This window comes from Triturus cristatus, chromosome 2_1 (genome assembly GCF_964204655.1).
Source record: "Triturus cristatus chromosome 2_1, aTriCri1.1, whole genome shotgun sequence".
Lineage (NCBI taxonomy): Eukaryota > Metazoa > Chordata > Amphibia > Caudata > Salamandridae > Triturus > Triturus cristatus.
In genome coordinates this window covers 188,165,160-188,179,601 of record NC_140581.1, presented here as the reverse complement: position 1 = coordinate 188,179,601, position 14,442 = coordinate 188,165,160, and the positions used below count along the sequence as shown (strand labels likewise).

At 44.4% G+C, this 14,442-nt stretch overlaps 1 protein-coding gene across 1 annotated transcript in view; it reads right to left on the bottom strand.

The window, feature by feature from the left end:
• Positions 1-14,442, bottom strand: part of C2_1H18orf32 (chromosome 2_1 C18orf32 homolog) — a 79,079-nt gene that overhangs the window by 33,279 nt on the left and 31,358 nt on the right. The window contains exon 2 of the mRNA XM_085629625.1: positions 12,527-12,721. Coding sequence (XP_085485751.1) covers positions 12,527-12,706 — 180 coding nt within the window. The 5' untranslated portion in view covers positions 12,707-12,721. The remainder of the gene's footprint in view (positions 1-12,526; positions 12,722-14,442) is intronic.

Sequence of the window (14,442 nt, the reverse complement as noted above, 5' to 3'; positions counted from 1 at the left end):
CCAGTGGGAGGGTAAGACAGCCACATTTGGCTCCGTTTACGTAACACCTGGTCTACACACCGAAACGTTCAAAGATATGGGCTCAATCTTCATGTCATTTCCGCTGGGAATCCGGATATTGGGAGGCGACTTCAATGCAGTGATGACCGGGGACCTTGACCGCCATCCGCCATGGGCAATTAGACCGATTCAGATGTGGTTACCAGAATTTTTAGATATCGTAGGGATGGTAGACGGCTGGCGAATATGTAACCCGGACAAGGTACAATTCACCCATGTATCTAGCGCACATCACAGTTTATCACGAATAGATTACATCCTTGTCCCGGCGGCACAGGCACACGCTATCCGCGAGGTGCGTCATCTGGGACGGGGCATCTCGGACCACTCCCCGGTGTGGCTGAAGTTAGACTTTGGACGTCGTAACAATGGCAGGGTGGCCCCTATTAATCCGTGGGATTTGAAGGACTACCTGTGACAGTATAGGTAAACCCACGGACAGCTACTTTCAAGAGAACGAGGGTACGGTTGACTCCGCACAGAATCTATGGGAGGCATATAAGACAGTTATTCGGGGTGAAACCCTATCGCTGATAGCGGGGAAAAAGCGAGAAAGGCAGGCGGAATTGGAAAGAGCAGAGGAGGACGTGATAAAATCAGAAGAGGACCCGACACAGGCGGTGACCCCGGAAGGGATTCATCTCCTGAAGTTACGGCAAGATGAGTTCAACAATATTGCCAGAGATAGAGCCAGGGCACAGAGTAGAGGGGTCCAGGGAAGGGTATATGAACATGGGGATAAGGCCGGGAAGCTGATTGTGAGGCTAGACAAGCAGGAATGGGCTTCAAGATTGGTACCCGAGATACAGGGGAAAGACTCCAGTCCAATAACAGACCCGCAAGCCATAGCAGACACGTTTGCGGACCATTTTCGCACAGTGTATAGTACGAACTGCAAGTTCTCCGAAGTAGCAAACCGCGAGATGCTAAGGGATATTAGACTCCCCATGCTCTCAGAAGAAAACAAGAGCTACCTGCAGTCACCGCTGGCGGATGGTGACGTAGCGCAGGCAATCAGGGGTGTGAATTCGGGCAAAGCCACGGGCCCTAACGGAATACCCATTGAGCTGTATAAATTTAGACCTAATAAACTGGCCCCCTACTTCCGCTCCATGTTGGAGGAGAGTAGAAAGAAGGGAACGCTCCCATATGATCAGCGGGTGGCTAATATTGTTGTCATCTATAAGGATGGTAAACCCAGAACCAGCTGCGCCTCCTACAGGCCGATATCACAACTAAATGTGGAGCCTAAAGTACTAGCAAAATTACTGGCCACTCGACTGATTAAAGTCATCAACACCCTAGTTCACCCAGATCAGTCGGGCTTTATGCCCCATCGTAATATGGCCCTTAACCTGCGTAGGCTGCATGGAGCATTGAGTAGAACACTTACCATACTGGAACCAGCAGCTTTAGTATCCTTAGACGCTACTATGGCATTTGACATGGTTGAGTGGCCCTATCTATTTGTGGTTCTGGATAGATTGGGATTTGGCCTGGAGTTTATAGGTTGGATTCGCCTCCTGTACTCTGACCCTATGTCCCGGGTGGTAGTAAACAATCGGATATCCCCAGATGTCCAACTGAGTAGGGGCACTAGACAGGGATGTCCCCTGTCTCCGCTCCTTTTCGCACTGGCATTGGAGACGCTGGCTGCCTGGGTCAGGCAAGACATATCTATCCGCTGAATGCAGTGGTCACAGGATTGGGAGGACAAGGTCTCCCTATATGCAAATGGCATTCTTCTTTACTTAACTAACCCGAGGTCATCATTGATCTGCCTCCTAGATGTGCTGGCAGTATTCAGAAGATACTCCGGATTCGCTATCAACTGGTCCAAGTCAGTAATGTACATCCTTCAGGGAGACCCGCCTGCCATACCGCTCAGTTGCTCGATTCAGATCGCAGATGAGGGTTTCCAGTAATTCGGTATATATGTATCATTAGATTTGAGGCTCTGCTTCGCCCGGAACCTAGCACCACCCTTGCAGAGACTTAGGAAAGATGTAGCGCACTGGAGATCCTTTCCGCTCTCCATGTTGAGAAGGGCAGTTCTCTTTAAAATGATGGCTCTGCCTCGTTTCTTATATGCCCTCCAGAATGCAATGGACCGGTTCCGGCGTCCTATTTAAGAGAGATCGAGAGTCTTCAGAGGCAGCTCCTCTGGGATGGCAGGCCCCGCATAGCATTCTCTAAGTTGACGCTTAATTGGAATGATGGAGGGATCGGTCTCCCCGACCTAAAGAAATATTATTGGGCTTCCCAACTGGCAGCAATAAACCAGGGGGTCTATGGTTGTCCGGATGATCCCGGATACGCCATGGATAGGTGGCTGCTCCCGGGGGGGGGGGGGGGAACTATACAAGGGCGTTATACGCCAACCTCACCTCACAGTTTCCCACTGACGGGTCCAACAGCACATGCAGTTTAGACTTGGCACACAGTAAACCGACATCTGAAGTGGGAAGGGAAACTCACCCTGGCCACACCGCTGTGGAGCTCGGAGAGACTCAGGAACCTCTGGAAGTCCAAAGGATTCGACAAATGGGACCTCATAGGGATCTCGCGAATCAAAGATATTTGGGGGGAGGGAACGGTTCAGCCTTTTGCGTCGCTTAAAACTCAGTACTGCTTAGCAGACACCGAATATTACCACTACCTGGTGCTCACTCAGATCCCTAGGGATACAACACTGCCAGAGGCTTCCCCACTAGAGAATAGAGTGCTGGACGGACATCTTACTGAGAAGGCCATTTCCCTAATATACAGGAAGTTGATTAATAATATGGAAGATCCCTTACTGATCCTTAAGGGAAAATGGAATAGTGACGGATTAGAACTTGATGAGGAAGACTGGCAGGAGGCGATCTCTTCCCCACGAATGGTCGCAATCCAGGCCAGGCTGAGGCTAGTGCAGCTTAAAATACTCCACAGGACCTATGTAACGGGGCCCTGCCTGCTCCGAATGTGACGAGCAGAAAGCGGGAGTGCAGAAGGAGCTGTGGGGAACTGGGAACTTTCATCCATATACTGTGGCATTGTCCCAGGATACAATCGTACTGGAGGGACATAAACCATATACTGCGAACGGTATTGGGGGTAAGCTTGCAGCCAGAAGCGCGAAGGTGTATACTGAATGTCTGGGAACCCACAGATCTCAACACCTACACTACACAATGGGCCACTCTGGGCTATATGATAGCAAAAAGGAACATCGCACAGCTCTGGGCCTCTGGTCAGCCCCCACAGGTGGGGAGATTGAAGGAAGACCTAGACTGGTGCATGTACCGGGAGAAATCAGTCTACGTGCGAGAGGGTGCCCTGGGAAATGGAAAAAGGTGTGGGGAGTGTGGAACTGCTACAGGGGAAACATCTGTCCCCCGTCCCCAGCCTGCTCGGCAGAGAGACACAGATCACGAAACCCCTTGATTTACGCAACATAATGTCTGAAATGTAATTTGCAAAGTGAATAATGTCACTGAGAAATGAAACGGTCGCTATACTGTAATTATTTGATGTGTATTGGTCGAACTAAAAAGAAATATAAAAAAAAAAAAGTTGGAGTTAGAGTTTAGCAGTTGTTAGAAAGTTGATGTTTACACTTTTAGCAGAGAAGCTGATTTTTTTTATTTTTTATTTTTATTTTTTTTAAAAACATGTTTTTTATTGCAACATTTTCAGCAAAATAACCATCGGGGCAACCGGCACCCCCTACAATCTCCGATCACACCCCTCGGTTTAGCAATGCACGCAGCCATTTAGCCCACATCCCGGGGGCCGGGCGGCATTTATAGACAGTTAAGCAAAGTAACACAACTATCGCCTCGTAGCGGTGCCTGGATCATGCCCCATGGGAGCCTCTGCTTTTCTGTCCAAACAGATTCATTCCCCCTCCAACTCAATATAGCACTACCCTCCTACCTCAGGAACTCCCCCCCCCTCCCATCCCACCCCCCAACTGCTTTTAGCAGAGAAGCTGATGGCTGCTGATCTACTCTGGCTCTGTTAGCCTTTTTGGTGTGAGAAGCAGATTTTAGTCTGCTGCTATTCAGAATGGGGAATCTACTACATTTTCCAATTTGGCATAATACACCATTGGTGCTGTTTATCAGGGGTCTTGAAAAACCTCTTCTTTTTTCAGGTGGACAGCCTCTTGCATCTCCACATCAATAGCATCCATTCAGGTTTTCAACTGTGTTGTTGATCCAACTCCACGTTACTTAAACTCATAGAGAAACCACCCTGCTCTTGATCATGACCAGGCAAATATTCCAAAGGACCCGTCAGCAGTGTTTTGGTACTCTAGACAATTATGTGCTGAGTGATAGCATTGCATCATTCACCTCAGTTGGGTTGGTCATTTCGTTCTTTCCTGGTTCTTTCTATACTGAAAAACACCAGAATAACAAGCTGGTCTCTACCTTTCCTGAGATCCCCTTCCACCAGTTTCAGGGTGCTCTGGCTTCTTCCATCACATGGTTTGCAGGGAGAGTTTTGTGCTCAAAGCAGAATTTTGCAGTAATAAGGATTCAGGCATGCATATTTCTGTACTCTTACAACTTAATGTTCACGCAGACAGGAACAGTGTGTCCAGTATTCCCTCCAAAGTCTTGAGTCTTGCAATAGGTATTGTACACAGACATTGTTTTAATGCTACATCCTTTTAGCTGTGAATCCTCCATTAACACCAGCTACACAGGGCGCTTTATAAGCAGGTAACCAAGTTCTAAATAGTACAGAACCAAGATGCCTTGTTCATTTACAACTCGCTGTTGCTTGTTCTTCAGGGTGAACAAAGCAATACATATAGCCAGCTGGTCAGATGCCTTACAGCTATCCATGTCACCAGCCAGCCAACCCACTGGCTGATGGTCCAAGACTCCTCACCAAAACTGTGTCCTCTTATTATTATAAGGCAGTGATACAAAACATTTGCAAATGATACTTGTTATACTCCTGCATGTTGTCTGCCAATACAGATATGGAATGATAACATCTAACTTTCATGGAAGATCCAGCACAACATATTCAGACCACTTTATTGCCCCTGCAGAATCCCCATAAAACCTGTATCATTAAAAAGAAATGAAACACCTTCAAAATATTTCTGATTAGAATTTAATTTGGTGAATGGCGTGGGGGTCTAACCTATGATAAGCTTCAGATAGATATGTGGTCTTGGTTAAAGGAATGGGTTAATTGATGTGACCGGTATTTTACAAATACAAGTAGAAGCTTCTTATGTTACTTGGACTATAACACTGTGAAAGTATTATGTAATCCCAGCCTCTGCGTCTAACAATGTCCCAATGTATAGCACTAAATAATATATTAATAAAACTTGGTAATCATGAATGTGTTGGTGTGTGATATCTCTAAAGGGATGTACCACCACCGGAACTGAGAAAAACTTGGTCACTACCTTGGGCACTGTGGCTACCTAAACTACCATACCAGGAAGGACTCTAAAAAAATACAACACAGTTTGGTCATTATGGAACGCCATGATGGTGGCCTGTCCCTTGAAGCGTACAAGGAGATGTACAAAACACCAATGTCAGAGCAGCACAAGGTTTGCACATCGCATATAAATACTTTAAAATAATGACTCAACTGCTGCGCGAATGCGCATATGGCTCTATTTGAGGAAAGGTTTTTAATTTATTAGTAAGCGGGGTGTGGCTTAGCAGCAAATTTCGTAGTCGCTCTCCTAGTGAGCTCTCATTTCAACACCTAGTCAACTTAAACAATCCTGTCTATACAAACAACATAGCCGGCCACTGACAACAAACACAACACTTGTTGCTTGAAGGGGACATGGAACAGCCATCTGGAGTGATTTCGACCTTTGGCTAAGAAAGAGATAGACAGCAGGAGCATGGACATCAGAACATGGGCACTCAGCAGAACCAGCCCAAAGGAAGACCAGGTGAGAAAAGTGGTGTGCGGCTTCTAAGGCTCTTGACCTAGTGTGGGGAATCTGTGGGCACATTCTTGCTGCATCAAAAAGACCTCAGCCCTAAACTGCTGCAGCATAGGCCGTGCCGTAGCAACAGAGGCCCAGAACAACTTGGCACCAAGTCCAGTGGATGAATCGCTGCTATACAAACATGGGAGGCATCCCCACTCATAGTCACCCAACGCAAGAGGCAGAAGCAATAAGCATCAACCATTGGGTAGCGACGAGGAGCACCAAAGTCTCATCAAGTCAGCCTGTAATGAAGTAGCGAGTCTCTGGGTGAAATTCAGGCCGAGAAGGAAGCCACTCACAGGATTCTGCCATTCATCTCCTCCTCCCATGGCCTGGGACCTTGCTGCCTGTGCTCCTCTGTCCATCATTACAAACACTGTGGTGCAGATAGCGGAGGTGGTGGGAATAGTTCTCAAAGTAAAAACCCCATGGTGGACATTATGACGCAGTGGTTGACTGCTGCGAGGGAGAGCCTTAGAAGGCATATAGTAACAGCAATGAAAGACTCGCTACAGCAGACCAATAATCATACCTTCTGCATGAGCCTGAAGGAGCATATTGCAGGGTAGCAGTGAAATACCAACAGGAGTAAAGAAAAGAAAACAAATTGGTCAGGTTTGGTAGGGAGTCCTATAGTCCGGTACACAGTCCGCCACCAGCCTGGAGAACAGTAAGAACACCACTTTTCCAGCGACACAAAGCCTGCGTGATTCTTCAGCTGGAGCCCTGGCCGAGGTGTGTCAAAGTGACAACAGAAGATAAAATATAAAGTCACATGATTGAGAACTAACACTTTACAACACACATTGCAAACTGCCAAAACTACACAATGCAAGGCCCCTGTAGATTCTCTCAGTTGATTCAGTCTGCAGGAGAACAAGGAACTGACTGGCCCTTGAGGAGGCTAACAAAGGTCTGCAAATAGGTTATTATTTATACCTACATTAGTGGGCTGAGACTATATTCACAATAGATCTATCTATAAAGCTAGGCCATAAGTCCAATAACCTAAAGAAAAGGTGCAAGGAATGTACCTTTAGGGTAAAAAACAAAGCAAATCACATCCGTAACTAAAGAAGAATAGATACATTTGCATAATATGCCACACACTCAACAATTCCTATAGAAACAATTTCTGCACCTGCACCCTCCCAAGGGAGCTCCCCAGCATCCCAGAAGTGATCCTCCAAGCATCTAGAGCAGCCAAACAATAAGATAAAATAAATAAGCCAACAGCAAAATGATCATGGATGTCAACCTGCTGCATCAATACCTCTGAAATACAGTCAATAGGGTTATGGAAGACGGAGGGTCCTCACCTAAAAACTCTGCCTGGAAAAATGACTGAAGGTATCATACCAGATGATAGACAGGCTTCATAGATCTGGCCAAGAGCCAGCTAAATGGTTGGAGATAACATATTTGCATGGAAAAGCGAGTTGCCCTTCATCGAGCCCAGACCCTACATTGACAGGGCAAGAGACATTACTATTGAAGACTATGCAGATTAGGTGCCTCTCATGGAATGTTGATGGCCTTTTGGACAAAATTAAATGTTCAGCAGTACTGAAAATGGTCACACTGTACAACACAAAGGTGTTGATGCTCTGGGACAAGCATCTGCTGGGAAAAAAATAATATCCTGACAAGGTATGGATATCATGTAGTATATAACACCTGGGGCTCGTGGGAAGTAGCTACATTGTTAAAACAATATTTGCCATGCAAGTGTAACATACTTGGTTAGATATTCTGATTCGTTATGCTTTGGTATCAGTTATAGAATATGGGAAGACAGTAAAAATGGATAGTTACACATGTCCTTGGATAGAGAGGGCCACCCTACTTAGCGAATGGAATCTCCAATCCCCTTCGCGATATTCATATTCTCATATGCCCTTTGTGCCACAAGGTGCCATTACCAATGCACATTACAATATTCCTTCTTTCCTGTGGCATATAGATCTTTATGCTCCGTAGACTACTACTTCGGCCCTGCCCTTAAGTTAAGCTGGGAGCTAAATGCTGGGTAAAGGCATTTGTATTTTCAGACCAAAACCCTAAAATCAGCATATTATAGATCAGACAACAGGGTATGTTGTGATTTAACACACTGTGGCTGACCAAAGTGGAAACCATGGAACCTGTCTGCCAAGAAATAACCCAACACTTCACTTATAATGTTGAATCAGCAGAATCCCCTACAACATTGCGGGAGGACCTCATATCTTAGTGAGAGGTAGGGACATAGGAATTCTCTTACAGTTCAAGCACAAATCGTCAGCAGAAGCAGGTCACTTAAGTAAAACTATTCTTGAACTTTAAAAATATTACCACTTGGAGGAATCAGATGTCCTCTAGACACTAAAACTTACCAAAACTAAAGACCAACAATTTTTTCTTTTCAGGACCAGAGAGACATGAATGGCATAACAAATTAGACTTTACGAACAGTTTTATAAAAGGTTACTTCATTGGCTTGGATGTAGAGAGGAGGGGAACAGAACCATGGGACGGATTACAGATGACAACAGAAGGCTTCTCACTGACAGACAGACATTTGCTTTGTTTTAGAGGAAAGGTGGGGAATAGCGGCCAGAGCGTCTGACTCCAGAGTGCGGGGCTAACAGTTCAATCTCTGGCGCCGGCGGCAGCTCAGCATCCTGCAACTCTGGACAACAGTACACTTAATCTCCCCAACGGCCTCCAGCACCTTGAAACCCTTAAGGGGGGATATGTTCGCACTTTACAAATAGGAATTATTTTATTTAAAAAAATTACACAGCCCACTGGAGCCAGTATCACCCAGCACCTCTGAGACCTTCATGAATACTCTTAATTTTCAGACTGCCCTATTGTGACGGAACATTAGATGATGCAATCAGAGTCGAGGAACTGTCTGAAGTTACTAGTAAACATGCATTCTCAGGAGATTACTTTAACTTGCCAATCAGCCTCTGCATACACTGTTTATCACTGCTTGAGACTAGGACGCCCTTACACAAAGTACAAATGAAGTGACACTTACAGTACTTTTAAAACTCAACTGCCCCGTTGCCAATGGCGCATTGTACAATCCTGTTTCTTTAAAGGTCTAATTCATCAAGGACAGAGTAGTCTTGTGCCCCACAGATCCACCCATCACAAGATTAGGGGCTTGGTGAATGCCATGGCTCTGGCAAATTAGGCTTGGGCTTTTGGCCTTGCTTTTCTTCACTTTAGAGAAGGCGTTCTATAAACTCAACTTGAGATAGCAATTTGCTCTCCTATTAGATATATGGCCAAACTTGCTTTCTTACATTTGTCTGCTGCATACGATCCCAACGGCCAGGGTACAAGGGAACAGAATGCTGTCAAGTCCTTTTCCAGTAGGTAGGGGCAATCACCAAAGATGCCCTCTATTGCCACTACTGTTTCCCATACCGATTGAATCCCTAGTGGAGTGGCCCGAACAGCTGAGAAAATGGAGAGCTAATGATGGAACTTGGAGCTAACTGCCACTCTAACACTGATGATTTGTTGTATTGGTATATTTCATATCTGTACCCTAATATAGGTTTAGAGAACATCGTACTCTTTCCCTACATCATCTCCCCTTCATTTCATATGAACAAGCCTTATAAGAACATAACTCCAAATAAGGACAGAATGCCTTATAGGGACTGAACGCCTTATAAGGACTGACGCCTTTTAAGGACTAAACCTTTTACCTAGTTTCATGACAAGTGTGGGTTCTGCCCGATCGATATTGCTAAGACGTCATACTTAGCACATATGAATAATTTATGAGAACACTCTCCAGGGGGCATACTTCACCTCTCCTATCTATGCACAAAGGTTTAATCCCCAAAGACATCCTCATACTGAACAATGGGTAACATACGCACATAGACTGTATAAATACAGCACCTCTTGCTATCAGTAGTCAGGAGGGAACAGAGACTTCAAGGCCGACACACTGACCAGAGACGCTGCAGCTCCTGGCATGCCATCGCTCCAGCTGACAGTTGTCTAACTATCCCTGACGGGGTGTCCAACTCAAGTCCAGGACAAAGTCCCACACTCTAACTATTCAGGTAAGGGGGTTCGACTAAATCCTAGCGGGATTCTTGGCTTTTAGGCTCATTAGCTCATTCGCACCTTCTCATATGCTAGGTAAACTCTGGTACATCTAGACAGGCATCTTAGGAGTATGTACTTTATTGTATAAATGCATTTTATATTCACGTATGTGTTCATGACTATTGCAAAATGGTAGAACAATACTATTCCTTTTTATTCACTGTACTGCTGGTTCTACATCTCTGCTACTGTGTTACAGTTGTAGCAGCACAATTGTTTTACATGAGAAGAACAACGGAACAAGAAATTCTAATAGTAAACACGCCCGACTGTTTCTTCCGTGTACCTCTCTGAGAGCAAAACGAGCAAAACAAGCAAGCACGAGTGACTGGGTGAAAAGTAGTATATTGTTTACACAAGTCTAAGGAATCAGGTTTTGTTGTGTTCTGAGGTTGCCAAAAACGAATCTCTCTGATAGAAGGAGATTCTAGTGGCACTGCGAGCTAGCTAATGCAAATTATAGGCTAACATACTCCGTGGGGGTGTACGGAGTCAGTCTACCACCAGACCCACAGTTTATGTTATCCATAAACAGCGAGGTCCTGCATGAAGGGTACAATAGGAACTACACTACAGTATATCTGACACACCTGAGCCATTCTGGATGACTGGTGGAACGGGTCCTCAACAAGGTTGGGACATACTCTGGGCTCAGGATGAAATGGGGTATATATAGCCCGATAGGAATATGCATCGGGGCAAACATCATTGCTCCTTGAATGGATGGTCTAAAACTAGACCTCCAGCACTAAAATACACTTCTTTCCCGTATATGGCAGAATAGTGCTCATTAAAATGGTGACATTGCTCAGGACCCTTTACATTTTTTAGAATTACCTTTTTAGTCTCCCTCTTTCTTTCTTTAAATGGTTGACTTTCTTTGTGCGCTCTTTCTTAGGGCAAGAGAAGAACCCCAGTGTATCCATGATAAGGTGTTGCAAATCATCATACTATGGGAGTTTTGGTATGACAGATTTCCTTTCCTATTAAGAGAGCAGCATATTTCATAGTGGTGAATGAACAAATGTAGGCTTTGGTGGTGATCCAACCCATAGGGCAGAACTCTAAGCACAGAGGAAATTTTACCATTACACTTCCTATATGGTGGACGTCCACAGGGAGATACACTTGCAGGAACAAAAAACCTGAAAAGATGCGATAAAGCAAATGCAGTAGCAAGGAAAACTGACCAGCGAAACTCTGCTGTGGGTGGGCACCCAGCTTCCCAAGATGACAGCTTTACCGAATCCTGGAGGGTGGGACAGATTGGAGATATCCACTTTAGGGGGGGGGGGGCAATGATCCAAACCATATGAACTCCTTTGTGGAACTCCAGGAAGAATTTGGACTCCTCAAGTTACAATTTTATAAAAATTTCATATTCTAAGACGTGCTATTCCCCAATGCCCATGTGACGTGTTGCCCAGCTTCAATCCCTTCATAGCAAAGCTTACCTTAACAGAGAAATGGGGGAAATAAGATTTCCATGGTTTATAAACCATTACTCAAACATACCGAACATGTTTTTATCTTTAGGCAAGCCTAAGAAAAAGATAGAGGGAGATCTGATGACACGGAGTGGCATGAGGGACTAATGTTGCCTAGATAGATTGGCTTACCGGCAGAAATACTGACTTATGCAATTTAAATACCTAAACCAAGCCTACTGTACAAGGCTGAAGTTATGGCTTGTGCATAGAAGCTCCTCACCCATGTGTATTTGGAGTCTTGTAGAATACATGGATTTCCATATAGTCTGGACCTGTAGGGCCTGACACAGGTTCTGGAGAGCTGATAAGGAATTGTATGCAGAAATACTGGGTAGACCCATTACCCTCACTCCACAAACAGCTTTATTGAACAATCTAAGACAATACCAGCTTGACCAAATATTAAAAGGTATTCCTACGTTTGGAATTAGTTCTGGACATCCTTTCACACCGGGACAATAACCTGAAAATAATGCATGCCAATGTTACTTACTCATGTTCCACCTGTTTTTACCACCAACTAAAAAGCTGGTGGTTAATGCAAGCACAAAGTAGGAGTGTAATTTGTGCTCAGCTCTAAATAGGTAGTGATTAAAACAATAAATATGTTTGCACCTGGATATAAATGATGTCTTAAATTAAACACCAACATCAACTTAATAGTTGTGTCTCGAAATGATGCTCATTGTAAGAGTCCAATCTTTCTTCTTGTGGCCGTATACATTTTATGTATTTTGTGATGGGCAGTAGGATAGCTACCTATATGGCTCAACAGAGAACGTCAACAGAAGTGTCTACCAAGCAAGGCCTGGGTGGCAGTCAGCAGAACAGAAATATACAGCAAGAGCAAAGAAATTACCATCTCAGTACAGACCCTCCTCACCTGAGATTCTCCCTTGCCCGCTCCTTGGGCATTTTTAGTCTGTGGGCCTGCTTCAGCAACAGCTTTTTTTGGCCATATGAGATTTATTAAAGGAGCAATGTATGGATAGATATATGGCTCCAGAAACTTCTTGTACACCCACAGGAGAACTGGTACCACAATACATGGAATGCACACCATGGTGAATCTTCAAACCTGCAATTATAAATATATGAACAGGAAATCACTACACAAAGCAGTACAAAATGATAGGTTGTGGTACAACTATAAACTTATATTATCTCTAGCAAAATTGTGCTGGTGAAGTATCTCAGGCAGTGCCCAACATAACCAAACGGTCATAACTGCGCTGTGACTAATCTTGCTGGACTACATCAGGGATATCCACCAAGCCTAAAAATGTAGATGTTTATTCCTTCCCAAAATGTTAAAAATATACAAACTATTAATTTCACAGAGTAGTGCTAAGCCTTAAAGAAGGATAGGTGACTTGATTCCTTACAAAGAACGGAGAGGTTGTAAACAATTCATTCACAATTTGTTTGGAATAATATTGTACATTTAGAAGTGGAACTCCAAGACCTGAGGCTTGAAAGGAAAATTGGAAGTTGTGGTGTTTGGAGACAGTGAAGCATAGTAATTAATTAGGCAGTCAACGTGAACAGGGAAAAAAGTAATAGAGGGGGAAGTGAAGATATGCAAGTGAAGTGTGAGGGAGAAAGGAGGAATGAAGATGTGACATTCATGCTGCATCATTATTCCTCTCTTTATATTTCAATGGTTTTTAAGTTTTACGTATACTAGCTTACAGATATAGTACCTTCAAAATAACTTCACGACTGAACAAGAAATACCCTCCCGCCACCCCTCACTATAAACAAAGAACATAATGGAACATAATGGCCTGTACACCAGGACCAACAGTGAGAGCTGGACCATTAAGAGGCAATAAAGCTGTATCGAGTAGGTCCAAGGTGCAGAGTCTCTGTAGACAAGTCATGCCCGAAAGTCCTAGTTCAAGTAGGAAAACCTGGGTCCCATTTTTGTGGAAAAGATGTCATTTTTCCACCATGCCAATTTATGAAGCCAACGCTGGTAAGTAGGGATTGTGGGTTTACCACCCGCCCCAGAGTGAAAGAATAGGGTATTTGGCAGCTAAGAAGAGATTTCAGATTCGTTTGCCTGCTGCGGAGTGGGCAACATCCTTCAGCAGGTCTGCCTAGGATCCTAAATTCAGGGAGTTTGTCTAACTCTCGGCCCTGGATCCAAGAAATAGTTGAGAAAATAGAAGTCCTTCACATAGGGGCAGGACCAAAGGAGGGCGCCAGTGTCGCTACATCCTTGCCACAATGCCTCAGGGTAGGCGGCGTTGATTAGATGCAAGTTTGAACTGCTGATCCTCTCTTTAGGCAATCATGGCCTAAGTAAACAACTGAATGGAGATCAATAAGGTAAAGTTAAAATCAGACACATAGCTGATGGCGGTTTCATTTAAAAGATACCACAGGGTGTAAGACACTCATAAATACAGGTGTGCAGCTCATCTTTGTAACACAGGTGCACCTTGTCCGTCCTTTTTTAATGCAGGCTCACCACCCAGGCTCAAGTAGACACGGTCAACACTAGTTTTTTCCTTTATCTGAAAGGAACAACGGAGCCTGGTTTTAGGTAGGTGTCCATTTCTTTAACAACCCTCCAGGGTTGGCAGCAACACATTCAAGAAAGAACCACAAAACAGAACAAAATAAACCGTGAACAAAGTACGAGGGATACATATCCCTGTAAGTTTTATAAGAGATACAATTAAAACATACTAAACTGTTAAATAAATGGTTACATTATATTTTCGGCAAACAAATTACCTAAAAAGTGGATTTCAGTATTCTATGTCAGTACCCGGAGGCGTGGGTTATGCC